Raw genomic sequence first — 27099 nt, forward strand, 5'->3', positions numbered from 1 at the left:
TGGTTTTAGGCCCTGTAGAAGTTGAGAAGTGTTCTTTTCTCCTTTACTTTTTGGAGTTTGTGACTGATGGGTATTTCTTCTTTAAATATTAGTTACAATTCACTGCTGATATATTCTAGACCTATGCTTTTTGTGGAAGTTTTTTTGGTTACTAATTTAGTCTCGTCATTCTTATAGTTCTGTTTTTCTTCTTCAGTCAGTTTTAAGTTGTGGTGTTCTAGGAATTTGTATCTTTCATCTAGGTTGTTTAAATTTGTTAACATAAAATTGGTAATACTCTCTTTAGTCCTTTTTATTCCTGTAAGGTCAGTATTGATATCCCCACTTTTCTTTCTGATTTCATTAATTTGATTCTCCCCTTAGTCTAGCCAAAGTTTAGTCAGTTTTCTTAATATTTCAAAGACAATTTTTTCTATTCCTTTTTTATTTTATTTTCATTTTTAGCTTATTTGTGCATCTATTTGCAAATGTTTGAATTTTTGTTGTTATGGTTTGAGACAGAGTCTCACACTTGTAATCATCTGCTTTAACCTCTGTTACCAGTGACTTTTTATTTCCCTCTGCTTGGTTTTTGGTTAGTTTTCTAGTCCTAGTTTTAAGGTATAAGTTAAGATACTGATCTGATATCTTCTCTTAATAATAACATTTATAGCTATAAAAAATTTCCTCATATCTCTGCTTTTCTTGCATTTCATACATTTTGGTATATTATGGGGGGTTTTCTGCAATTTATCCTCATGTTTTCTTCTTTACCCGTATTTGCAATGTATTGTTTAATTTCTACATGTTTGTGAATTTCCCTAGCTCCTTTCTGTAAATGATTTATATTTTCAATTCATTGTGGTTAGGGAATATATTTTCTATGATCTTAGGTTTTAAAAATTTTTTTTTAAAGATTTGTTTTATTCCCTAGAATATTGCCTATTCTAGAGAATGTTCCTTTGTGTACTGCTTTTACTAAGTGGAATGTCCTATAAACATGTGTTAGATTTAATTGGTTTATGATGTTAATCTAGTCTTCTGATCCTATGTTGATCCACTGCCTGATTCTATCCATTATGAAAAGTAAGATATTTGAAATCTCTTAACTTGTTGTTGAATTGTCTATTTCATCTTTCAGTCCTTGCACTTTTTTTGCCTTAGGTGTTTTAAGACTGTATTAGGTACATATTTGCTAATACTTACTTGTGCCTTCCTGATTGGTTGATCTTTTTATGTTGTCATTATAAAATGTCCTTGTCTCTAGTGACAGTTTTTGTCTAAAGAATATTTTGCCTGATATTAGAGTAGCCATTCCAACTCTGTTGGTTTCTTTTTTTTATCCTCTCCAACTGTTTTGTGTCTTTAAACCTGAAGTGTTCCTCTTATATACAGTTGAATGATGAGATTTAGTCATTCTAGTAATTTCCTCTTTCTGTTTGTAATTTTAATCTAGTTATATTTAATGTTACTACTGGTAAACTAGGATTAAGTCTATGATTTCGTTTGGTTTTCTTAATATAGCTTATGGAGTATTTTTGTTCTTATTCATTTATTCATCCATTACTTATTTGGTGGGGGACCAAATTGGTATTTTTAACTATACCGTTGCAATTCTATTTTCCTTTTAGTAGTTCTTTTGCTAAGTTGTTCATTTTTGGATTTTGTGTGTGTGTGTGTGTGTGGAGCTGTGGCTCAAACCCAGGGAGCTGTGCATGCTAATCATGTGCTTTGCGACTGAGCTATGATCCACGGTCCTTGGTATTGTGAGACAGGGTCTCACTGTATAGCTCAGACTGGCCTCAAACTCACAGCACTCAGACTACTTGCCTGAATGCTGACATTACAGCTGTGAACCACCATATCCAGTCTTGAATTGGTTAAATAGTTATCCTTAGAATTTATAGTTTACATCGTAAAATTGAAAAGAATTTTAATAATACATAATATTAAAAATGTTGATGTAAGTCCATCAACATATTTTTATAACTATCTTTATTAAGTTGTTTTTTAAAATCAGATGGAGAAATGGGGTACAAATAAGAATGTGTGTGTGTGTGTGTATGTGTGTGTGTGTGTACATTGTCTTTTATACTTTGTAGTTACCTTTATCAATGCTATTTATTTCTTTTTTGTTTTGGTGGTGCTAGGGTTTGAACTCAGGGCCTCATACTTGCTACTACTTGAGCCTCTCCACCAGTTCTTCTTTGTGTTGGGTATTTTCAAGATAGAATCTTGACAACTATTTGTCTTCTGAGTAGCTAGGATTATAGGTGTAAACCATGGGTACCCAGCTATTTCTGCATGTGGATTTGATTTACCATCAAGAACTCTTTCATTTCAGTGTAAAGGACTTCCTTTAGTTTTTCTTGAAAGACAGGTCTAATAGTCGTAAACTCAGTTACCATTTTTATTGGAATGTATTAATGTCTTCTTTTTTCCAAAGGATACTTTTGCTGGATATTAAATTATTGGGTAAGTCTTCTTGCATCACTCCACTAACTTGTGACCTCCACATTTTTTGATGAGAAGTCTACTGTTAATCTTGAGAATTCCTTCTAAATGATAAGTTGCTTTTCTCTTTTTTAATATTCACTCCTTGGCATTGGTTTCCAACAGTTTGATAGACATATGTCTAGGTATGGCCCTTTTTGAGTCTCTCCTCCTTAGAGTTCACTGTTTTTCCTCTTTCTCTGTCTGGTCTTCTTCCAGTACTGATAATAATGTAATAGTGAGTACATATGACGGTGTCCTATAAATCTCTGAGGCTCTCTCCATTTCTGTTTATTATTTTGCTTTATGCGCCTCATAGAAGATAAACAATCTTAATCTACTTATCTTGAACTTCACTGATTCTTTCTTCAGCCAGTTCAAATCTATTGTTGTATATGTCTACTGAATATTGTAGTCAACTCCAGAATTTTGTGGGGGTTTTTAATGTTCTTTTCATTTATATTTTCTATTTAGTGAAATAGTATTCTCATATTTTCTCTTAATTGTTTAGAAAAAGTTTCCTTTAGGTTTTGAATAGACATAACGTGGATTTGAAATCTTTGTCTAGTAAGTCCAGCATCTGGACTTCTTTAGAAATAATTTCTGCTGACATTTTGGTACTTATGTGGTCATTCATCCCTGTTTCTTTTGTGTTTTTCATAATTTGTTGATAAATTTGACATTTGAGGTAATACAATGTGACAAACCTGGAAATCATATCCTCTGGTCCTAAGTCATAGCACCACCTGAAGTAGATGCAGTTTTGAATAGTCATCATTAATTGTTTTTGAGAAATACTCTGTGGATACAACCACTCACACAGTATGTTCTGAGTCATATCAAATAAAGATGACTCCTGAGAATGGATATTTTCACAGGTTGTAGAGTGATGCTTCTGTGAGGATAGAACGTTGGAGGATCTCCAGTGACTGCTAGGCTCCCAGTTTCCACAGCTAGCCTATTTATGAGACTGTTGGCCTTCAAAGCTACCCTGGAGCTGGCAAGGTAGAAATAAGAGTAAATCAAGTTAAAACTCCATGAAGCTTACTGTTTTTACCAAGACACAACTCTTTTTGAATAGAAAGCTTGAATTGTTGCATGCTTTTGGTTGGTTTTCAGAGTTCTGATAAAGTTGATTTTGACAGTTTGTGACAGTGTTCTTCTGTCTTGGAGGAGCCAATTTTTATTTCTCCACCATTCTAGAAATGATTCCCCTCTACTCATTTAATCTGAAGTTCAGAGCTTTCCATTTGCTTCTTAATATTTTACTTGTTATTATCTATCTTACCATTTAAAATACTTGTTGGTAAATTTTTAAACTGACCTACTTGATAATCTGTATCTTCCTATACATCATAATTAGGATTATATGCTCAAGTAGAAACATCTTCATTTAAGCTTACTCATTACTTTCTCAAAGAAACCCCAGCAGCACAGCAACTAAGAGATAGCATAGATAAATGGGACCTTATAAAGCTATAAAGCTTCTGTTCATCAAAAGAAATGGTCTCTAAACTGAAGAGAACACCCACAGAGTGGGAGAAAATATTTGCCAGCTATACATCAGACAAAGGGCTGATAACCAGAATATATAGGGAACTTAAAAAACTAAATTCTCCCAAAACTAATGAACCAATAAAGAAATGGGCAAGTGAACTAAACAGAACTTTCTCAAAAGAAGAAATTCAGATTCTCAAAAGAAGAAATTCAGATGGCCAAAAAACACATGAAAAAATGCTCACCATCTCTAGCAATAAAGGAAATGCAAATTAAAACCACACTAAGATTCCACCTCACCCCTGTTAGAATAGCCATCATCAACACCACCACCAACAACAGGTGTTGGCGAGGATGCGGGGGGAAAAAAGGAACCCTCTTACACTGTTGGTAGGAATGTAAACTAGTACAACCACTCTGAAAAAAAATTTGGAGGCTCCTTAAAAAGCTAGACATCAATCTACCATTTGATCCAGCAATACCACTCTTGGGGATATACCCAAAAGACTGTGACACAGGTTACTCCAGAGGCACCTGCACACCCATGTTTATTGCGGCACTATTCACAATAGCCAAGTTATGGAAACAGCCAAGATGCCGCACCACTGATGAATGGATTAAGAAAATGTGATATCTATAGACAATGGAATTTTATGCAGCCATGAAGAAGAATGAAATGTTATCATTCGCTGGTAAATGGATGGAATTGGAGAACATCATTCTGAGTGAGGTTAGCCTGGCCCAAAAGACCAAAAATCGTATGTTCTCCCTCATATGTGGACATTAGATCAAGGGCAAACACAACAAGGGGATTGGACTATGAGCACATGATAAAAGCAAGAGCACACAAGGAAGGGGTGAGGATAGGTAAGACACCTAAAAAACTAGCTAGCATTAGTTGCTCTTAACGCAGAGAAACTAAAGCAGATACCTTAAAGCAACTGAGGCCAATAGGAAAAGGGGAACAGGTACTAGAGAAAAGGTGAGATCAAAAAGAATTAACCTAGAAGGTAACACCCACGCACAGGAAATCAATGTGAGTCAATGCCCTATATAGCTATCCTTATCTCAACCAGCAAAAACCCTTGTTCCTTCCTATTATTGCTTATACTCTCTCTACAACAAAATTAGAAATAAGGGCAAAATAGTTTCTGCTGGGTATTGGGGGGGGAGCGGGAGGGGGCGGAGTGGGTGGTAAGGGAGGGGGTGGGGGCAGGGGGGAGAAATGAATGAAGTCTTGTATGCACATATGAATAATAAAAGAAAAATGAAAAAAAAAGTATACTTAAAAAAAAAAAATCAAAGGAGTACCCACAAAAAAAAAATAAGGAAAAAAAAAAGAATACAACAGTGAAAGTTGGCATAAAGCATGTAATATATAATCCTATTCCATTTTACTAAAAAAATTTAAAAAAAAAAAAGCTTACTCATTGACTTTTCTATTATTATATCTTCATCTTCTTCCCTACTAAACCAAGTACTCACATGTATATGCATGAACTTTTCTAAGAATATTTGGATTGATATTAGAATTAGAAATATTTAGGCCTTGATGTTTTAATGATATGAGCAGTTAATTATTGATGTCTGGCTATCCTCATTTTCATTTAAATTTATTACTCAATATATATGTTAGTCAGCTTTCTGTTACTGTTGCAAAATACTTGTGATAATCAACTTTTTAAAAAAACATTTGTATTAGTGTATGATAGTTACACAGGGGGCTTTGTTGTGGCAGTTCAATAGTGCAAAATTTAGTCCATCTCCAAAAGTCCCTAAAGTCTTAAAATGTTCCAGCATTGCTCAAAAGTTCAAGTCCAAAGTCAGTTCTGAGATTCAAGGAAAACTCAGGTGTGAGGCCCTGTGAAAAGCAAAACAAGTTACATACTTAAAAGTTGCAATAGCACAGGACATTCCTATTCCAAAAGGGAAGAATAAGGGCATAGAAAGTAGGAATTGGACCTACTTTTTAATATAACCGTTAAAAAGATACGTCTTAAAACCTTTTTGATAAAACACTAATGATTTGCTATGACAAACTGAGTTAGGATTTCCAGTAGGAAAAAGTTTGATTCCAGTTCTCGTAGTCTGTTTGAATTGCTATAACAAGGTACCATAGACCAAGTGACTTATGAACGACAGAAATTATTCCTCACCCTCTGGAGGCTGGGAAGTCCAAGATCAAGGCACTGGCTGATGCTGTATCAGGTGAGGGCCCATTTCCTGGTTCACAGATGACACTTTGCTATGTCTTCAGAGGGCAAAAGGGGCAAGAAAGCCCTCTGAGACTTCTTTTTTATGGCCACTAATTCATAGCTCTGCCATCCTGATTAAATCACTTCCTAAAGGCCCTGTCTCCTAATACCATCATATTGGTGATTAGGTTTCAAACATAACTTTTGAGGGACACAGATATTCAAATAGTGGTACCAGTCATATAAAAATAAGTGTTCATACATCAAGTAGCTTTATTTTTGCAGCCCAAAAGTCAAATTCACTCTGACTTCCAGAGCCATCCCTATGTGTCAAAGAAGTAAATACTTCTAAATGGTAAATTTAACAGAAATAGTTTCTCATTATTGCTCTTTAATTATTGCTAGGAGGCTTTTCCTATGTACTATTGCAACAAAGAGAAGCTTTTCCAATTTATGTATGATCACAAATAAGCCATGCTATTATTCAGTAAATTAATATTTTCAGTTTACTTAAAAATCTGTGAATGCTGTTCTTCTGGAATAATTTTTTGAATGTGTAGTGTGATAGAATTTTAAAGTTGGAAGGTATGCCACTTATCATCTCATCTCATCCAATCTTAAGTGTTTTGTGATATACTTTACCTTGCAGACAGGTTAAAGACTCAAGACTTGCCCTCTTGGTCCCTAGTTTGGTATTCTTCCATTGTTATTTTATCAGAAGATATTTTAAATTAATACTCTCAAATACTTGTTTGATAAAGTGTTGAAATTTCACATATACTTGCATTATATAGCATGGTGTCAACAAATACCATACCTGGTACGGAGACAGTAAACTTTGTGCAGTTGTTTACTTTCATTATCTCTGTTTTCTTAATCTATTATAATATAGATAAGGTTCATTAAGAATAACAGGACCTTGATTTCTTTTTTATAAATATCTTTAGGGTTGCCTTATGTGGTGTTTATAGAAATAAATAAGAGACTCTCTACCATATTATGCTAGAAATCTAGAAATGGGGCTATATACTTCATTCTTTGTATGAAATGAAATATCACTATTAGGAAATAAGTCCTCTGCATATTTGATGATATGCTTCTGTACAATTCAGGATTTATCATTAAATTTTGTTTTCTACTGATACATTTTTCCTCTCTTTTGATTAATACTAAAGATCAGATATCCCTTAACTTATATTAAGAAATGAGACTTTATTAAAGCTTATTTTCTTTCACTTTTAAGGTAATTATTAAAATAATACTTTAAATTTTGCTTTATATGAATTGGAAATAATCTTCCCAGTAACTATAAATACCCTTAAGTGTTTGGCTGAGTGCCATTCTGCACAAGCATGGGGCAAAACTTCATAAGCTTAGAAGCTTCAGAAAGTCATAGGCACAAAAACAGGATTGAAAAAAATTCACATTCTTGACAGCCAGAGTAGAAAAAAACCTAATACCCAAGGCATCGGGTATAATCATTAGGAAGGTCCTATCTTGGTTGTGGGGTTAATTTAACACTAAAGTCTTTGAAACTGATCTAACAAAACTTAAAAGTAAACCTGGAAAGTGTCAAACGTATCTCAGGTAACTGCGTGCCAGAGCAAGGTCCAACACTCTTTAAGGAACACAAGAAAAACCAGCACTCACCAAAGTAAAGCTCACATGTAGCAGAGTAGTTCCCAGGGCTTTTGTAGCAAACTACCATGGTGGTTTAAACCACATGGTGGCTTAAAACAAATGAAATTTATTCTCTTACAGTTTGGAGGCCAGAAGTCTGAAATCAAGTCAATCAAAGAGAAAGCATAAAGCAGATGGTAGGAGCCAGATGCCACATTGGCTACAGGCTGGCACAAAAGAGATCCTCAGTGATTATGAGCTCAGCCAAAGCAGTGCTATAAGAGAAAATGCTCAAGAAAATGAGTTTATTCAACCTCACTTGGTTTGCTGAATGACCTGGGACACAATGAATATTGACTATTGGGTTGCATTGTAGGTAAAGGTTCAAGAAATAGTTATACTGAACTCTAATGGTTGGAGTTCACTTGGTACACTGATTTCAAGGATCATTGAGAATTCTTCAGCGGCAACTATAATAATGTTTAATTTCTTGGTAGATAATGCAAAGAAAACTCCACCTAATGTCTTATAAAAGCCTAACAGAATGTTTAAAACACAAAACAGTATCTAATAAGCACTGCTAAATAGACCGAAAGATGTTTCAAAAAACAAAGCTTAGCTGTACAGGGTGGTGCACACCTGTGATCTCAAATCCAGAAGGCTGTGGCAGTAGGATCACTTGAGACCATTCTGAGCAATATATTGAGACTGTGTCTTGAAAAACAAAAACATACAAGCCAAAAAAGATGGAGAGGGAGAAAGAGAGAGCAAGGTTGGAGCCTGGGGGGAAGCTGGCTAATAATTTATTACTTCAGCCACAATTGTATCCAAGCAACTTGAGTTTGAGGAAGAGAAGAAACTCTTTCAAATACTCACAATGGTTTGACTTTAGTATGGTGCAAAAGGGTACCATGAAGCTATTCTGTTTTTCACTTTGAGTATAGTAGTGAATAAGTAACATGAGATATCCAGCTCTATATTTTAAAACAGACTTTGTATTAGATGATTTTGCCCACTTTAAGCTACAATAAGCCATATTCAAGGTATACCAGCATAAGCTGTGATACCTGTTTGATAGATTACATCAAGTGTATTTCCACTTACAAATATTTTAATTTATGGGTTTGTTGGGTTGTAACCCCATCATAAGTCAAAAGAGTATCTACATACAGGTGTAAAAAAGGACATATTATAAAACATCTCATTTTATAGACCTATCATTACCAACATGGACACATTATCTCATGTCCTTAAACTTTTGTTGTAAACAAATTTCATAACTACTTTGTCATCTCAAGATTTGAATCATATTGCTGAAGGTAATCCTGTCCTACGTACAATGCCAACCACTAGGGCTGCCAAATTAAAACAAGCAACTGTGTATAAACTATGATTATCAGAAGAGAGAAGATAAGCGCATGTTGAATAAAAACATAACAGAATGTTCCAACCAGCAGATTCTCCTAAGCCATATATTTTTTGACCTGTGCCTGTAGTATCTTAAAAGAATAGTCACAGCTAAATAGTCAGATTCCACTTCCAGAACATAGACTGTTGACATCTTAAAAACACTGGTTCCTTGTTTTATAACAACTGTGCACTTAAATGTCAGTCAGTGACATTGAAGTCAGTATGCTCCAAGTCTATCTAGACATTTGCAACCATCACCCTCCCGAGGATGCTGATTGTGGAATTTGATGACAAAGACATTGTTTCTGCATGAGGTGAATAGTGTGAAGTAGACTATTGCAAGTTCATAAGGGCTGGAAATGAATACGTGGCAGGTGTTACCCATTTAATGGTCCAACACACGATTGTAGTAAGATCTGATACCATCAGATTATGAAACTATACTTGTCAGGGATTCCATAGCAAAATATCAAAAACTGGTAGCTTAAACAACAGAAATTTAACTTTCTCACAGTTTTAGAGGCTGGAACTCCAAGATCAAGATGCTAACAAGATTGATTTTTCCTGAGGCCTCTTGTGACTTGCCGTTACCTTCTCACTGTGTCCTCATGTACTCTTTTTCTCTGTGTAATCTGCTCCTAAGTGACTATTTCTCTTCTTAGAAGAACACCAGCCCTATTGATCAGAGCCCTACCCTTCTGACCTCATTTAACTATAATTGCCTCCTTAAAGGCCCTGTCTCCACATATATTCACATTGGTGTTTAGGATTTCAACCCATGAATTTTGGAGGGCAGATTTCAACAACATAATCAGTAGACACTAGATACTATAATAGAAAAAGTATAATGTGGGTCTTCTACCAGGCCTTGTGGGCCCCTATACCTCTAAAGGGATTCTTTCATCAACAGAACCTTGTGTAAAATTCAGTAAAAGTTTTCATACTTCATTTTGATAAGCTCCAAATTGTAGGTAGTTCACACAGTGATAAGCCTAATGTGAGCCTTCCTTAATGATTCTGGTGCTTAAGCTCAATCTCCTCTGCTCTCCTTCCAACAGCTACTAAGAGCTCAGACAGATATGCATACACTGACCTCATATTTGCCTAAGACTCATTAAAGTTGAGCTATTTCGATGTAATAGACCCAGAGTGAAAAGAACAGCTCATCACAGAGTTTCCTGGGACTAGGGTTTGGGGAGCCATGAAAGGAGCACAGTGGGCCTGCAGTAGATCCAGGACAGTTGTTCTACTCAGCAGAGGTGATTTTTTAAGTGCTGTTATCTAAAACTGTGTTTTAAGCTCCTTTCTACTTTGCTGCTTTTTCACCGTGTTTGGTTCTAAACAATGACAGCCTATAAATGTGTTTAGTTTAAAAGAGAAAAAGAGAAGGAAAACTGGGCTGAAGTTCTGATTCTACCACTTAGTAGTTTACTTGACTTTAAATTTTAGCCATCAAATTCCTCATTTGTCAAATGGAAATAAGAACACACGTCTTCACAGAGTTGTCAGGAGGATTCAATAAGGTAACACATAAGCAACTAGCATGGTGCCTAAAATATGGCAGGCATTCAGCACATTTTAATTAACTTCAGTCTCCTGTGATAGTGCCGCGTAGGAGAAAGAAACAGAAGACATTCAGGAAAGGAGGAACAAAGGAAAAAATTAAAGGTTCCACTTTTATATAAGTGATTTAGCATCAGTATACTAACGTTATAAAAGATTTGTAAACCTTAAACAACTTTCTGCATTACATGTTGTAAATTAGGCAGCACATTAGGCATTTGTACCATTTGAATTAAATTATTTCTGCCTTTGTATAGTATATAGTAGCATTCCAAACTTACCCATTAAAATTGCCTTCTGATAGGTTGACCTATATTAGTGAGTGAATTGAAAGATGTCTGAAGCAATTTTATGAATGCTAATAGAATCCCTCTTCTATCTTTTCATGGGCCATATTGAGTCTGAATTCCTTCAATATGCGTGATCTGACCCCTGCTTACTCCCTTAGCGCTAACTTCCCCTGCTCTTCTTGTCTCACCCACCGTATTGAACTGTTCATGGTTTCTCTTTCCTGGACCTCACGCATGCTATAGAATTTGGTTGAGATGTACTTTTCCCTCACTATACCTAGCTAATTCTGAGTGTCCTCTAGTTCTCCTACAAAGCCTAAGTGAAGTACCTCTTCTAGAAGTTATCCTGTTCACCATTATATATTTAGCCCCTAGCATAGCAGCCTTGTTTTAAGATTGCAGTGAACTCAACCCAGTTGCAAAAGATTATAATGATGGTTTTCCATTGTAATTTTAGTTGTTTTAACCTGTACATTTTCAAACCCTATTTAAAGAAAGGGAAACAGTAAAGTGTACTCTTCAGTATATATATTCTGTGTTCTACTGTATACAATGCATCAGATCTAAAATGTATTGAGAGCTCCCTTCCTTAAACTGCTGTGAGGGATTTTTTTTTTAAATGACTGTGAAGCCACTGTTATCATTTTGACTTGTTTTTTTCCAAAAGAAAAAAATCAAATACAGTGATTACTGTAACAACACAAAAAGAGGATTCCCATAGTAAAGCCTTTCCTCTTAAATTTGTATCTAGCAAAACTCATCTTATAAGGATATTTTAAAGGTAGTTAGATTTAGGTTGTTGGTATAAAACACCAAAAACAGTGTTTATAGAGAAAATTATCTAAAAAACAGACATTAACAATAAACCAAGTGATCACAATGGAATTATGCAATCAGATTGTTCCATTGAGCTTTTCCTTTTGCAAAACTGTTAGCCTGAAGAATTTTCTTTCAGATGCATCTGCCTAGCACCAAGATGGGGCTCTAAAGGTGTAGTATGAAACACTTCTAAGAAAGTGAATGATGTGTGAGCTTTTTTTTTTCATTTGCTTCAAAGTAATTTACTTTAAAAAATTAACATCTGCTATTTTGAAGCTAATCTTGGTGTGTTGTATGCTCTTAACCATTTCTCAATCCCACAGTCTTTTATCTTGCTTCTCCTGCTGTGTTCCCACCACCCCTGATCCCATTAGCAAACCTTAAGACAGCCTCAGACTTACCAAAGTACTGCTTTGGTTTCAGCTGCTCTTCTGCAAGAGGAAGTGAGTGTTGGGGGTTTCTCTGTGGCACGGTTGTGATAAAGCTGTGGTGGTCTTATCTCTCTCTTAGGTAGTGGCTCTTTATGACTACACAGCCAGCCGATCAGATGAACTAACCATCCATCGCGGAGACATTATCCGAGTGTTTTTCAAAGATAATGAAGACTGGTGGTATGGCAGCGTAGGAAAGGGGCAGGAAGGTTATTTTCCAGCTAATCATGTGGCTAGTGAAAGTAAGTTTTATGCTCCCTTCCTGGTTTGCTCAAATGGTATAACTGATGGTCCACGATTTTATCATTTTCTGCCTTTTAATTTACTGTCTTTATAATCTTTGTATGTATTTCACAGTGTATATTACTTTTCATTCACACGATGTAAAAAATAAAAAGACAAGGCAGTAGTATGCCAGAAAGCTACTAGGTTCTGAGATTGGAGTATTTGCTGATTGCACTTGTCATCCCAGGGGATCTGCCCCTCAAGCTACCTATTTTCTTCTTCAGCTCCTTAACTGCCACCTGCTGCACACAGTTTTGTCAGCTTCTTTCTTGCCACATTGACTCTTTAGCCACCATCTTAAAGAGTCTCTAGGTCCCAAGTCCCACTTTCCACTTTATACAATAGATTGTTTCATTCTCAAGTACATTAAAAATGAACTAGAGAGAAATCCTAAATAAGAGTTTTGGAAAGCCAAAGATTCACTATTAGGCCTTGACAGTCTGAAAATGAAGAAAGTAATTTAATGCTAAAGGTTTTTATAGCAGTGTTTCTTCAGAAGAGTGCATTCTATCTCTTGATAGCATGTTAGGAAAAGCACGATACTCACATCAGGAAAAACAGCTTTTAATCCTTGCTCAGCAACTTACACTGATGTGCCTCAGTTCCCTCCAATGAAATAAAGACATTGAGCTGTATCAACTGAGCTTTCTTCCAAAAACACGAAAACCTTGTGACTCTGATTTAAAATGTGCTAGAGAACACTACATGTTTTAAACATTTATTTTTGCAACTAAATATTTATTAAGCATAAAGGCTGATTTTCAAACCAGTCCATGAAACCATATTTAACCCAAACCATGACTGAACCAAAGTACTCTTGATTCCTTATCTAAATTCTGAATTTTGAGAGCAAAAAAGATCTAGAAAAGGAGGAAGGAAAATTTCTTCCTTGATTACTCAGTGCTGGGCTAGATTAGATAAAATTGCTTCTCTTTGGCACCTTCCCTCTACCCTGCCTACCCTCTGCTCCTTCCCAGTGCTCCTCTCCCAAGTCTCTCAGGTGGCCCCAAATCTTCTGCAGCTCTCTTCCTTAGCTTCTCTACTGCCTGAAGCAAACTCCTCCCCTTAAAAGTGCTAAATGAGGCAAAAATTTCCCGTTTCTCTCTCCCATTACATAATTCTTCATTTTCTCTGTTTTAGTTATTTTTCTCTAAGTAGTGACTACTATCTCTTAATCTCTACTGGAGGTATATTTTTTGTTTAGAAGAGAATCCATAACAGAGGAAACTTAAGGGACAGTAGAAAGAAGAAACTTTTAAGACAGATAATTCCCTGGTAGACAAAAGACAGCATTTAAGTAATCTCCCATAAGCTCAGCACTTCTGACTTCCTGATTGTCAAAACTTCTAAGTTACTTGCCCTCCTTCCAGTGACGGCTCCCCCTCAGGATCAACAGCTAAAACTAAGCAGGGATAGCTTCTGTTTCTATATCAAGAGCTGCCACACAGTCAGTAACCTGAAGGATGTCTGTAACTAACTAGGTATGACAGCCCGTCATACCTAGTGAAAACATTCAGACTTTTTCTACTGCACTGTCCAGGCAGGGTGGTATTGGGTGCTTTAACTTTAGTTTGTAGAAATAATTTCTTAGGCTTGCCAATTTGGAGAGGCTATAAATATTTGATTGATTGTGAATTAAATATTTTTTCTTTCCTAATAACCAAAGTCATACCTGAAACAATTGCAACGATGACTGATGACTATGTACAGAATTAATTCCTTGTCTCAAGTAGTGACCATCCTGTAAATGACAATTCCTTATCATGTCCCAGAATAATTGATGCTTTCTTTTGCCATCGATCACTGCTTCTTGAAATAGCCATGTAAAGGCAGAACAAACAGGAAAAAAATCATACAGTACCTGAGAATATAATGATCGAATTCTCATACTTCATCAGGGGTCATTTTCCTTCGTTTTATCCTACTTGTTACCTGAATTTAACAAAAATCCAAACTGCCCAGTTTTAACTTTAGAGAAAAAGCAACTCTCAGCAGTATATTCCACTCTTTAAATTGTATGAAGAATTGTCCTTGATCTGTATTTGAAGCCAAATATGCAAAGCAAATGAAGGGAATGAATATAGATATACCTGTAGAATCTCTACCCACTGTTCCATTGAAAGTCATGTACTTTAATAGAACAGCACAGTGGAAGAACATGGTTATAAAGGGCTTATTCTCTTTGTATCTTCAGCCACTAGAAAGAAAAACATGATCAGTTTTCCCTAATCATATCTAACACCCTTCTGTGTAGGACATAAAGAAACCTAATAATACCAACCCACTTACAGAGCCAGTTAATATATCTCGTATCATGTTAGTTATATAATTAATTTTGATTAAATATATTTTGGGAATTTCTCTTAATTCAGAGTTGTTGTAACTAAAATAGATTTTCTTTTTAACTCTTTAAGATTCCCTAATAGAACACCTAAGAGACCAGAACAGGAAGATCTTATGTTGAAGACCAGCCTGGCCTACATAGGGAGACACTGTCTCAAAAAAAAATTTAAAAACCAAAATAATAAGATTCCCATACGGCTTTTTAGATTCAATATCCTATAGAATATATAGATTATAATCTTAGATTATGAAAATCTTAGGTTCAACACTGCATATAGATATTTCACTCTGTCTTCCCAAATTAACCTTTTTCCACGCTTACACCTGGCAAAATTCTACCTAGTATTCAGTCTGTCACACCCACTACTTCCGTTCAGCATTTTCCATCTCCATAGCAATTTGTCTTTGTCATCAATTCTGTCAAATAATGCCATGCTTTGTTTCTATTACAGTTGCTTGTCAACAGGTCTGTCTGTGACCAGAGTGTAAGCTTCTTGAGAGCAAAGACTGTCTTTTAATCATCTTCATATCTCCAGCAGTTCCTATCAGATAACTCTGCAAACAGCAGGTTCCCAATAAATGTATATGAGAGAAATAAAATAAGCATCTATATGTCCACATAGTTAATGAATTGATACCTGATGTCTTCTACATTTCTGAAATCTTACTGATTAAAATTTTCCAATCATAACCAATGGGTAAGACTACAAATTGTCATAACCAGTACTATTAACAGCTATTTGCTGTAACAAATAGTTTGTTACACCAAGGAACTGAATATCATTTTCTCTTAAATTTCTTATCAGCCCCTCCATCATTATTTTTTCTTCTATGGAGCAGTGCTTCTTAATTTAGTTATATGAACTCCTTTTTCAATTCCAGCACTATATCAAGAATTGCCTCCAGAGGTAAAGGAGCGATCACCTCCTTTAACTCCCAAGGAAAAACCTAAAACAGAAAAACTTTCTTCAGCTTCTCAAAAGGTAAATGTTTACAAGAATGTATGTTGCTTATGTACTTTGATTTTTTTTCACTCTTTCTGTGTAAAATATTCCTTTATTTTTCATGCTTACAATCCTCCACTGTTCACATTATTATATCTTTTGACCTCGGCACCAACATAAAATATGTAAGGCAAATGTTATTGCAACCATTTTTCAGATAAGGAAACTGAGGAGGCTCAGAGAGGTTAAAGTTAGACACCCCCGATCTGAGTCACAGCATAAGTGATGGGACAAGGACCCAACGTGGAACTTTTAAGTGTGATGCTATTTCTATTCTATACTTGTATCTGCAACTGTGATACTGATACTGCTTACCAGCACCCCTATCTTCCTCCCCTCCCCAGCCTCTGTAGATACACATTTATGCCAGTGGTTACTGGCATCTACAGGGTGAAGATGCTCTGTCTTCCTGGAGCATTCCTCTTACTTGTCAGTATCTAAACATTTTCAAGGTAGGATGAATGTGGATATATTATCAACTAAAGAAATATCATGTATTTTAGTCTACAACATCCATTCTCTCAGGACATCAGTCAGTATTCTCCTGCTGTTAGTAATACTTTGGTAGAAAAGTTTAATAACCACCATATTGTCATATATATTGCTTTTTAAGCTTGTTCTATTGTGTGTCATTAGCTTTTGCCTTAGAATGAGCAGCCTCGCTCTTCTTGATAATGAAATGACAGATCTTAAAATGTCTTGCATGCATCATTACAATAATAATGAAGATTTTTGACAGTTGAAGCTGTCATATGCCATTCAGCATGTATGTATGTATTGAGTTCTTACTTGCATGATGAGCATTCTCTTATTCCCCATATAAACAGGCATGACTAGGCAAGGCATTTGCCCTCAGGGAGCCTACAGGCTTATGGTTGGTGGTGAGACACCTGTAAGCAAGCAATTCCAACAGACTCTGGTGGGAACTATATGTACACAATGTATTAGGAGCATATCGGATGGAAGCCTTTAAATCTCCCTTGGGAAAGGCCAGGAAAAACTCTCAGAAGAGAAAATGCTTGCCTGAGACTTTTAGAATAAAGAAGTACTGGGGGAAAAAAATCCAGCAGAGGGATAACTTGAGTAAGGCATTGTTTTTGTCAGGGTATGTGTTGTAATAGAATGATAGGAAAACTGTAGGAGCTGTGTCACAGACAGCCTAGAGTACTCTGCTCAAGTACTTAGATTTTATTCTCCAAAGAGAATTCCCTGAAGGAGGTAGCCCAGGAAGTGATAGGAAAAGATCCACATGCTTAAAAGATGGTTGGATTAGAGCTAGCTAAAACCTCATACAAGGAAATCAGTTAGGAACCCACAGAAATAAAATAGAAAAGCCTGAACTAACTGGGGGGAGAGGGAGGGGATATAAGCTGTAATTGCCAGGATTTTATGATCATTGGCTATGATTAGTGAAGTTAGAATTTAGGATTTTTCTAAGGGCCCTGGCTTACTGTACAACTGAATAGATGGTGGTACTGTAGAAATAAAGAAATGAGCTAGGACAATTTGGGGAGATAAATACAATGGAAGGGGGGGAGTAGAAGATGAGTTCAGTTTTAGATATCTCAATTTGTTATTAGTATCCTAAGTGTTCCCAGGTAGATTCACAAGGGGTCAGAAATGCAAGACTGGAATTTGAGAGAAAGTTGACCTCCAAAATCAAATAAAGAGGAGTCGATGATTAACTGTATTTTATTAGTAAATAGAAGCTTGTGATGAAAGCAGTAATCTAGAAAAAGTGTTGTCAAATTTAAGAGAAGGCCAAACCCATTTGAACACTTGTATTAAGGGAACTCAAAGGATAGGTAAAAGAAAAGAAAAACACTAGAAAAAAGAAATACCTGGAAGCTAGAAGAGAAAGGTTCAAGGAAAGTGTAGACAAAACATCTAAGAACTTAGGTTATCTAAGCATTTGGTAATCACTAGTAACTGCACTAGTAGCAGTAGAGTAAAGAGGATTAAATGGTAGCGTAAATGTTGAATGGAGGCTCAACATGTGAGCTCATGGAAGTCATTCTCAAAGCTTCACTCCGAAGAATAAAGAAAGATTAAACAGTGATTGGAAGAAGACCTAGTGTTTAAGAATGACTTTTTTAAAATATTGGTGCGATACATAATTATATATGAAGGAAATAACGCCAGTGGACCAGTTCAAGAAAACTAAAAGACATCACGAACAGAAGGAAAGTTTGGCTTAGAGCAGTGGTTCTCAACTGATTTTGTTTCCCAAGGGACATTTGGCAATGTCTGAAGATATTTTTGTTAGGTACAAGGAAGGGGATTCTGTGATATCCAGTGTAGAGAGGACATGGATGTTACTAAACCTAGAGTGCAGCAGATAGCCCACCTCAACAGAGAAATATCTGGCAAAATATGTCATCAGTGCTGAGCTTAGAGCAGTGCCCCCTCAGACACGTGAGAGTGTATGGGGACAGGGATAACTAGATAAAATGGAAATCTGAAAATTAAGGCTTTTTTTAAGTTCTCTAAAACAGAAAGCAGGGTCCACTTCTAATGTCAGGGGCAAAGGAGTGAGATAGGAGCTCAAGAGAAAGAGCAGCTATGTGAATACCCAAAGTTGGAGCAAGAGATCATTTGGGACATGTAAAAAGAACTCTGAGTAGTTCTGGGAGCTGCTGTTGGGATACCATAAAAATCTAGGTGGCACAAAACTATGTAGTTGGTTTTTTTTTTTTTTTCTTCAATAGTGCTCAGCATCTAAAGCATAGTGAAAGAAAAGGCACATTTGGTTTGAAATAGAATTGAAGTTTGTGAGATACAAGAACAGGAGACTTGATAGCCTTGGTAAGAGAGTCACTGAATCCATTGTAGAGGACCAGCTAGATGGAGAAGACAGAGAAGTAAGAGAAGATTAGAAGACTTAGAAAGCCAGATTCTCTGCAGTGTTGCAGTAAATTCCCATTCCCAGGTGGAAGCGTAGAGTCATTCAGCTAGCAGTCAACAATATTTCAAATATGAAGTACTCCTAAGTATAATAAATTATAATGTGTATGAGAGCCAAAGTAAAATTGGGGGCACATTATTAGAACTGAGCAGTTCAAGGAATTAAGACCCAGTGTGTTTGATAGATTATACTGTTGAATAGTAAAATTCCAAGGTGATAACAAGTTGAAACTGGTGATAACCAGAAGAAACTGGTGAAAAAAGAGTTGATACCCTTTGTGTTAATGCAAAGTTATTAACATTGGCTTCATGTTGAAATCACCTAAGGAATTAAAATAAAAACTGATGACCATCACTACCCCACCAATTCAGTTAGTCTAGAATGGAACCTGAGCATGGGCAAATTTCAGAAGTTTATCTGGTGATTTTAGTGTGCAGTCAGCATTGACAGCCCATAGTGTTAGAGTGAACACAAGGTCTGAAGGTAGCAGCTGAAAAACTAGAGGGTGTTATAGGCAATTATCAAAACTCCCAAGAAGTACTTTGGAAGAACAATTGCCTAAAATTAACAGCAGAAAGCTAAGAGCAGGCCAGTGTTATTAACTCCTGGCTCCTATAGTCATGGTTGGATACTGCGAGAGTATAGCCTATGCAGCAAAGAACTGAAAGAAAAACATTTTCTTGGTAAAACAAGTTTCAAATATAACAAGGACATATGTGATGGCTACCATCAGCAGTATGTGACCACATGGGATACAGCCAAAAGAATTTGCAAGGAGTTTGACTATGGGAAAATATGGCATGTATAATATTACCCATTATTTGCAATTTACACCAGATTTACAAATTTAGGCAGGTTTTTGTCATAGTTTAGGCTGTTATAACAAATATGCAATAGACTACCTAGCTTAAACAACAAAGATCTATTTCTCAAAGTCTGAAGTCTGGGAAATCTGGTGTCAGATAAGAGTTCACTTCCTGGTTTGAAGCTTCATTGCATCCTCACAGGGCAGAGGACAGAGAGAGGAATCTCATGTCTGTTTTTATGAAAGCACTAATCTCATTCATGAGGGTTTCGTTCTCATCAACGATCATTATGAGGGTTAGAATTTCAACATATGAATTTTGAGACGGCATAAGCATGTAGCTCACCTAAATTTACAACCTAAAAAAACATTTAATGCAGTGAAAGCATTTATCATTGGCATGGGGAGTCATTTTGACAGCTAACAGCACTTTCAGTCAACATCAAAAACTGGGGCTGGCAGAGTGGCTCAAGCAGTAAAACACCTGTCTAGCAAGCACAAGGCTCTGATCTCAAACCCCATTATTGCCAAAAAAAGGAAAAAAACCTGTATGTGATGCTTTAAAAGATATAGTGTTCACTATCGTAATTTGCTGGTATCCCTGATTCTGCATCATGCTGACCATGATTGAAATTGAGGCTCTCTCATCCCCAATAACTGAGAATCAATTCTCCATCAGCCAGAGGAGATAAAAGGAACTCTCAGTGTATTATTGGCTACCTGTAAAGTTGGTATTACACTTCTTCCTGATGTACCTGTGTTCCTAAGGATAGAGCTCTTGTATATGTTTCTAAGACTTCCCAGTTCTCACTTCCTGTCCCCTTCTTAGATGGACTTACTCATCTTAGTTTAGACGATAGTGGATTTTTTAAATTTGGTGTAGTTTTTTCCCCTTACAGACTGATCTCCATGCTTTAGACATACCATTATATTCATCTAGCAGACTATTCCTTCAAATAGCCAGTTTATCCCTTAAGATCTGTTTCAGGCTCATTTCACTGATCCCCTAATTCCCATAGATCTTAAAGAACGCGTAGATTTCTTTTGTTGAAAGATATGATTTAATCTACTTTATCTGAATCCTACAGAGTGCTGGGGATATAGCTCAGTGGTAGAGCACTAGCATGTAGCATGTGTGAGGCTCTGGGTTCAATCCCTAGTACCACCAAAAAAAAAAGAAAAGAAGTAAGGAAGAAAGAAAGAGAGAAGGGAGGGAGAGAGAGAGAGAGAAAAGGAAGGAAGGGAAGGAGGAAAGAAGTCCTGTATATATTTCTCTACCTAAGAATATATGGTGTGTATATGAGACAGTTTTTCTCCATGAGGGAGATGGGTATGTAGAAAGAAGTCCCTGATAAACATGATGTTGTCCAGGAAATAAAATGCTTTGAATATACTCTGAGTCATGAAGCTAATAGCCAACCCTTGAGAAATATGAAACTAAGCTTCCTTAGCACCTGGCTAGTTGCATCTCTTAAGTTTTTTAGGTCCTTTATCAAAATATATGGTTTGATTGAATCAAGAGCCTGCCTTATATAACTGCCACAAAGTCTATCAGATGTTTAATTTCACCTGCAAGTCTTATTTTTATTATCACGTATAAGATTTTTTAGAGAAAAGGAGAGAGAAAGAAGGAAAAAATCTGAAAATTGATTAGGATTGGGGGAAGTCTAAGTCCATAGAATTTATAGAATTCTAGAGAAAGGACCATAGAGATCCTCCCTGGTGATTCTAGTCAACTCCTTCATTTTACAAATGAAGAAATTGAGATCCAGAGAATTATGAGATTCATTCAAAATGTTGCTGCTATTTAAGAGCATGGCCTCCATATTCTCAAGCCAGTGCCCTTTTTTCTCCACCAAGCCCATGACACAGATAGTCTGCACAATTAGCCAGACTGTGTCATAGTGATTTTTTTTTATATCCCTATTTTAGGTTTGTTTCATTGCCCAGTGTAGAAGTTTTAAGCATTGTATTCTCTGTACTTTAGTTTTTGTTTTTGAGACATTGTCTTGCTGTGTTGCTCAGAGTGGCCACAGACTCCTGGGCCACCTTCCGAGAAGCTAGAACTATAGGCATACTCCACTGTACTTAGCTTTATTCTCTATACTTTTAAGGGGAAAAAAAGAAACCTCAATACTTCTTTCTTTTTAAAAATTATTTCTGTTTAAACTACAGAATAAGAAATAAAATTATACCTTTTAGGAGCTTGGCAGCTGCCAGCTCTTACAAGTTCTTCCCAGTGGAACACACCTTCTCTGCTACTAGATGTGCCAGGTACCTTCCAGCATTTCATCTGGCTCATTGAAGTGTTCATGGGCTCTTCCACTCCATAAGGGGAAGATGTGACTTAAGTAGTTCTCAACAGTAGTGCAGAGTCCCCAAGCAAATCAGTAACTACTTATAAGACAGGAGTGGGAGTAGGTGAATGTTTTTCCTCCTGGCTTATTCTACAGAATTTTTATTAAGATGTCCTGCAAATTTGCAGCTAATCAAAAAGTGAACATTGGTGCTATCAGGGAGAAAAAAAACATAGAAGCTTTGAAAAAAAATGCTGACAGCTTGGTTTTATTGTTTGTTTATATTTTGGACTTTTTTTGGTTTTTATTAGCCTTTTATTTTTACAAACTTACTCATTGTTTACTCTTAAAAACCAAAACTCAAAGTTGAAAAGTACCATCTACCTTCTACACGTGCTTTGACATTGACACAACTAAGTGTGTTTTTGTATATTGCCAGATATATAATTATAATTACCCACAGAAATGTTAGATTACTTCTGAAAATTTGAAGCAATTACTGTGGTATTTTGCTTATGTCGTCTAAAAATTCATTAAATGAATAATAATTATTGGTTTTGCTATTTCAAGGTAACTATAAAAATGCCATTAGAGTTCATCTTCACCTGAGAAAAAAATTTTAATTATTTTCAATGTTTTGCTAAGCATATAGTGTCAGTAAGATCAGGCTCCTAAACCAGAGTAAGCACTCTAGTCAGGAACAGCTGTTTTTTTGTTTAGTACAAAATAAGAATAGAGAACCCATGGTAGTTCCTCTTCCAGCCAAACTCACACACCACAGATTATACACTAGTGATTCTGCCAACCTCTCAGAAAAACAGTAGGCAGTGTATTGCCTCCAGGGTTCATGGGTTTCCCTTAGTCTTCAGAGAATCTAATAACTGTTGCTATATAATATTATTTTCAAAAATTATTTTATATAAAAAAATCCACTTATTGTTCCTTATACTAAGAGTGAATCTGAATTGTTCTTAATCATAAAATAATATGATTTTATTATTGTGGTTAAGTCCAATAAATTTACTATGGACAATGGTGATGTTTGATATGGCAAAGCAGATTTTCCAAATACATAGAAATTAGCTTTGTACACTAACTCATTGAAAATTAGTAATAACTATTGCCTCCTGCTGATTGTTAAGAAATAGTATCAGTTTAAATATTTTTACTATTTTTATTAGCATACATTAATAGCACAAAGAGGTTTCATATAGTTGTATATAGTGTACTTTTAACAAATTCACTCCCATTATATTCCCTTAAAGTTTAACTTTTTTTGAACTCAGGGCGTCATGCTTGCTAGGCAAGCTCTCTACCACTTCTGTCTACCAAAGAAGAATACAGTGACTTGTCTCAAATTTATTATGTTAAATAAATTAGTTTATGTTAGATTTGCTTTAAAGTTTCAAGAATGTATCAAGTTTTGTCCTTTATCTGAAGAGAACTAAATCAAAACTTAACTTGGTATATAGCAAGGAAGTGATGAAACTGATCTAATTTTACCTTACAGGTTAAGTTAAAACTTAATGTACTTATTTGTTGTATTCCAAGAGGAATTTCAGTACTAACAACACTAATACATTTTTTCCTTCCCCATTATTTATTCCAAGATTTCATATAAATGCCATTTATGTTTGAAAAATGTCTGCTAGACTCAAGTCTAGTGAGGTAACATTCCCCAAAGAAAGCCAGTCATGAGACAGCAAAGCCACGTGAGTCACGTGAGTCACTTCCCACACAGATTCCACTCCCAACATCGATGGCCAAAATGCCCAACCCAGGAACACCGAGAGCCTCAAGAGTCTCTCCTACTGAAAGGGACGCATGAGATCACACCTCTCTTGAAGGTCTGGCGTCTGGTTTTGCTGCTGCTTCTCCTTTTACATTTGCACCTGTGACTCCGTCTTAGCCTTTGCTTTCTGTCTTTGGACAGTTCCTCTCCCAGGTTTCCAGGACCCTTTGACTATCAGCAGATCAACAGGATGAGACCCCATAGCAGGGTGGGGTATGGGAGGGCCTAGACCTACACAATTGCCAGGGGTTCTGAAATAAAGGGGCTAGAGTCCCTCTGTAGTTTTACCCCAAAACTAGGTTTAGAAAATGCTGCTTGATATCTTTCTCCTTCCCATTAGTTAAAATTTACACAAAGTAACACACAGGTGAAATTGTTTTCCTATTTAGCAACTCAGTTCTATTCACTCCTGATTTGAATCTGAACTCAGCCTCTGTAACATCTCATTTTCATATGCAGATCATCTATAAAACTCATTAGAGAATAATAGAAGTTCTCAATGAAGACTATATAATTTTCTAATAAGCCGTTGGTAAATCTTCATAGGATACTTTTCACAACTCAGAGAGTCATGGGCACTGGATATTTTCTGCTTTTATAAAAACTATTGGTAGACTTATCTGAGGTAATTATCTTTGGTAACTATATCTAAAAGTATAAAACATATCTAAAATTTGAAAGATGTGGTTGGGAGAGCTTCCCACCAATCAGTCATTCTGTTATAAATTGTCCTTTAAATACTGGTAGAATTATCAGCCCCTGGCTTTGCTGTGCCTTTGCCCTGTCAAGCACTTTATTTCAAGGTTTCTCAGCCTCCACAATGTTGGCATTAGGAATTGATAATTCAATGTTATTAGAAATACATTGTGCATTGTGAATGTTTGTGTTACTGGCTTCTAAATATAAGATGCCAGAAGTTGAGACAATTAAAAATATCTTCCACATGCCAGGGTCCAGGTGCCAGTGGCTTAGGCCTGTAATCCTAGCAACTCAGGAGACAGACATCAGGAGGGTGCAGTTTGAAGCCAGCCAGGGCAAATAGTTTGTGAGTCCCTATCTTTAAAATACCCATCACAAAAAAAGGGCTGTTGGGGTAGCTCAAGGTGTTAGGTCCTGAGTTCAAACCCCAGTACCACAAAAAAAAAAAACCTTCCAGACATTACCCAAATTTCCCCTAAGGAATCAAAATAACCTCTCACTCTGTACTTAAGGATAATTGCTCTATTTTAATAGAAATATATATATGTTGTGTGTGTATACATATATACTCACATATGTATATATAGATATATATAACATATTAGGATATGAATGTGTTTTTCCTTCACCTACAGTTCTTTTTAGAGATTTTGTTAATGAAAATTTGCTTTTATTATTTTGTTATCTGCAGGTGGAGGAGTGGTAGTGTTTATGTTATTGATTATCCTACTATAAAACAGTAGCTTGGGCTATAGCTCAGTGGGAGAGCACTTTCCTAGCATGTTGGGGACCTCAGTTCAAACCCCAATACTGATGGAGCAGGGGGAGTAGGCCAAGCATGGTGGCTTGAGCCTATAATCCCAACTATTTGGGAGGGGAGATGGGAGGACTGTGGTTCCAAGTTGTCTCTGAGCAAAAAATGTGAGCCCCTATTCAAAAAATAACTAAAGCAAATAAGGGCTGGGGCTGGGACTCAAGCAGAAGAGAACTTTCCTAGCAAATGTGAAGCCCTGAGTTCAATGTCTATGTGAAACTCAAGGTAATGAGTATATATAAAGTGTCTCTTTTTTTGTCTTTTGAGATAGGGTCTTGCTGTGTAGCTCAGACTCTCCTCAAATTCACAATCCTCCTGCCTCAGCCTCCTCAGGGCTAGGATCTCAGGCATGCACCACCATGCCTGATTTTATAAAATGTCTTGAAATCAAATTTAGTTATCTATTAACTACTGTTTATTTCTTCTGTGTGAAAAATTGACTTTATGCCAGTCTTTGCATAAACCATGGAAAATTAACTAAATGCTAATGTTCTGATTGTATTACTTAGCAGTCACATCAGTGTAGTCATAATAGTCACTAATTTTAACATTGTTTTCCTTTAAGTAACATAAAAAGGGAAGAACCTTTTCTTATTCAAGTGATTCTTTTATCCAGACAAACCATGCATATGATAAAAGATCTTTGTCAATGTATTGAAACATACTTACTTTTATCACTCTTTTCTGGAACTTTTTTGCATTTAGTGAGTCTTTTCTCTCTTTATCCCTATTGCTGCTTCTCTATCACTGTAGGTGTATTTAAGTTGGCACCTCTTAACATACTATACCGCATCTTAGAACAGAGGATTCCCCAACAGCCAAAGTTTACCTGATTTGGGACGAATCCCTACTTATGAAAGACTGGGGAATAGTTCAGTCCCAAAAGAGGAAATGGGTAACCCAGATGACTCTTCAGTTTCCAAGAACTGTGAAAAAATGGGGTGGCATTCTGGTACTGCCTTCGTATAGTCGGTTTCCATTCTTCCCAAACCAGGTAACTGAAACTTCTAGGAAATAAATTTCATACAAGCGGCATTATTTAGCAGTTCAATGCTAGGTGCATAAACAGCACTTGGAATGTGTAACTAATTTCACCAGTCCCAGGACCTGGGGGTAAACCACTTGTCCATTTTTCTCACTTCTACTCTGGTATTTAATCATTACTTTAAACACGCGCGTGTGCGCGCGCGCGCGCGCGCACTCACACACACGCGAGATTGCATTGACTGTCTCTCTGGTAAGTTTGTGATTACTTGCATCAGCAAAGCCATGATCTTGGCCATCTTTTTGTTCTTTCCATTTGACTCACTACCCCATTCTCTGGCATCTGGTCAAAAAAAGTTCACATTTTTCAAGTTGCAATCCTCTGTACAAATTGACTTTCACTCCTGCTTTCTCAAGAAAATGCCATTTAATTTCCCTCAAATTTTCATCCCCACTTTCTCTGTATTTCTGTAATTTACCCTCTTTATGTAGCTGTTTTCAAGTATCAGAGGCAGAAGTGACCTTTCTATGGCAGATAGCTCCACTTGTGGCTTTATGTTGGTTTTGTTTTTATAGTTATTTCCCCTAGTAACATTCTTCAGTGATCCTCATCCTCACTCCTACACCTGCTTTGGCATCTTTCTTTATTTTTGTGTTTAACACATACATTGAATGTCTTTTGTTTTTCCAGGTACCATGGTATAATGGAGTCTGAATAATATAATAGTTGATAAATCAGAAACAGTTCCTACATTTTAGTCTAAAAGGTAAAAGTGACTTTAGTCAGAAAGTCACAAAACTAGACATAGAAGCAATAAAATGATAGTGAAGGAAATGAGGAGGCCATTTGGTTAGAAGTGATGAGTTAGGTTTT

At 36.2% G+C, this 27099-nt stretch overlaps 1 protein-coding gene across 13 annotated transcripts in view; it reads left to right on the top strand.

Moving 5' to 3' along the window:
• Ahi1 (Abelson helper integration site 1) overlaps positions 1–27099 on the top strand; it is a 182405-nt gene that overhangs the window by 133416 nt on the left and 21890 nt on the right. For 9 of the 13 annotated variants that reach the window (XR_012448066.1, XM_074073915.1, XM_074073928.1 and 6 more), the window contains 2 exons: positions 12377–12539; positions 15808–15908. The exons of 2 other annotated variants lie outside the window; for them this stretch is intronic. Coding sequence is in view for 8 of the 11 variants with exons in the window: in XM_074073915.1 (XP_073930016.1) it covers positions 12377–12539; positions 15808–15908 (264 nt within the window). In the remaining 3 variants the exon portion in view is untranslated. The remainder of the gene's footprint in view (positions 1–12376; positions 12540–15807; positions 15909–27099) is intronic. 2 more of the 13 variants (XR_012448074.1, XR_012448073.1) reach the window with 1 other exon arrangement.

This window comes from Castor canadensis, chromosome 1 (genome assembly GCF_047511655.1).
Source record: "Castor canadensis chromosome 1, mCasCan1.hap1v2, whole genome shotgun sequence".
In the NCBI taxonomy this organism is placed as follows: domain Eukaryota; kingdom Metazoa; phylum Chordata; class Mammalia; order Rodentia; family Castoridae; genus Castor; species Castor canadensis.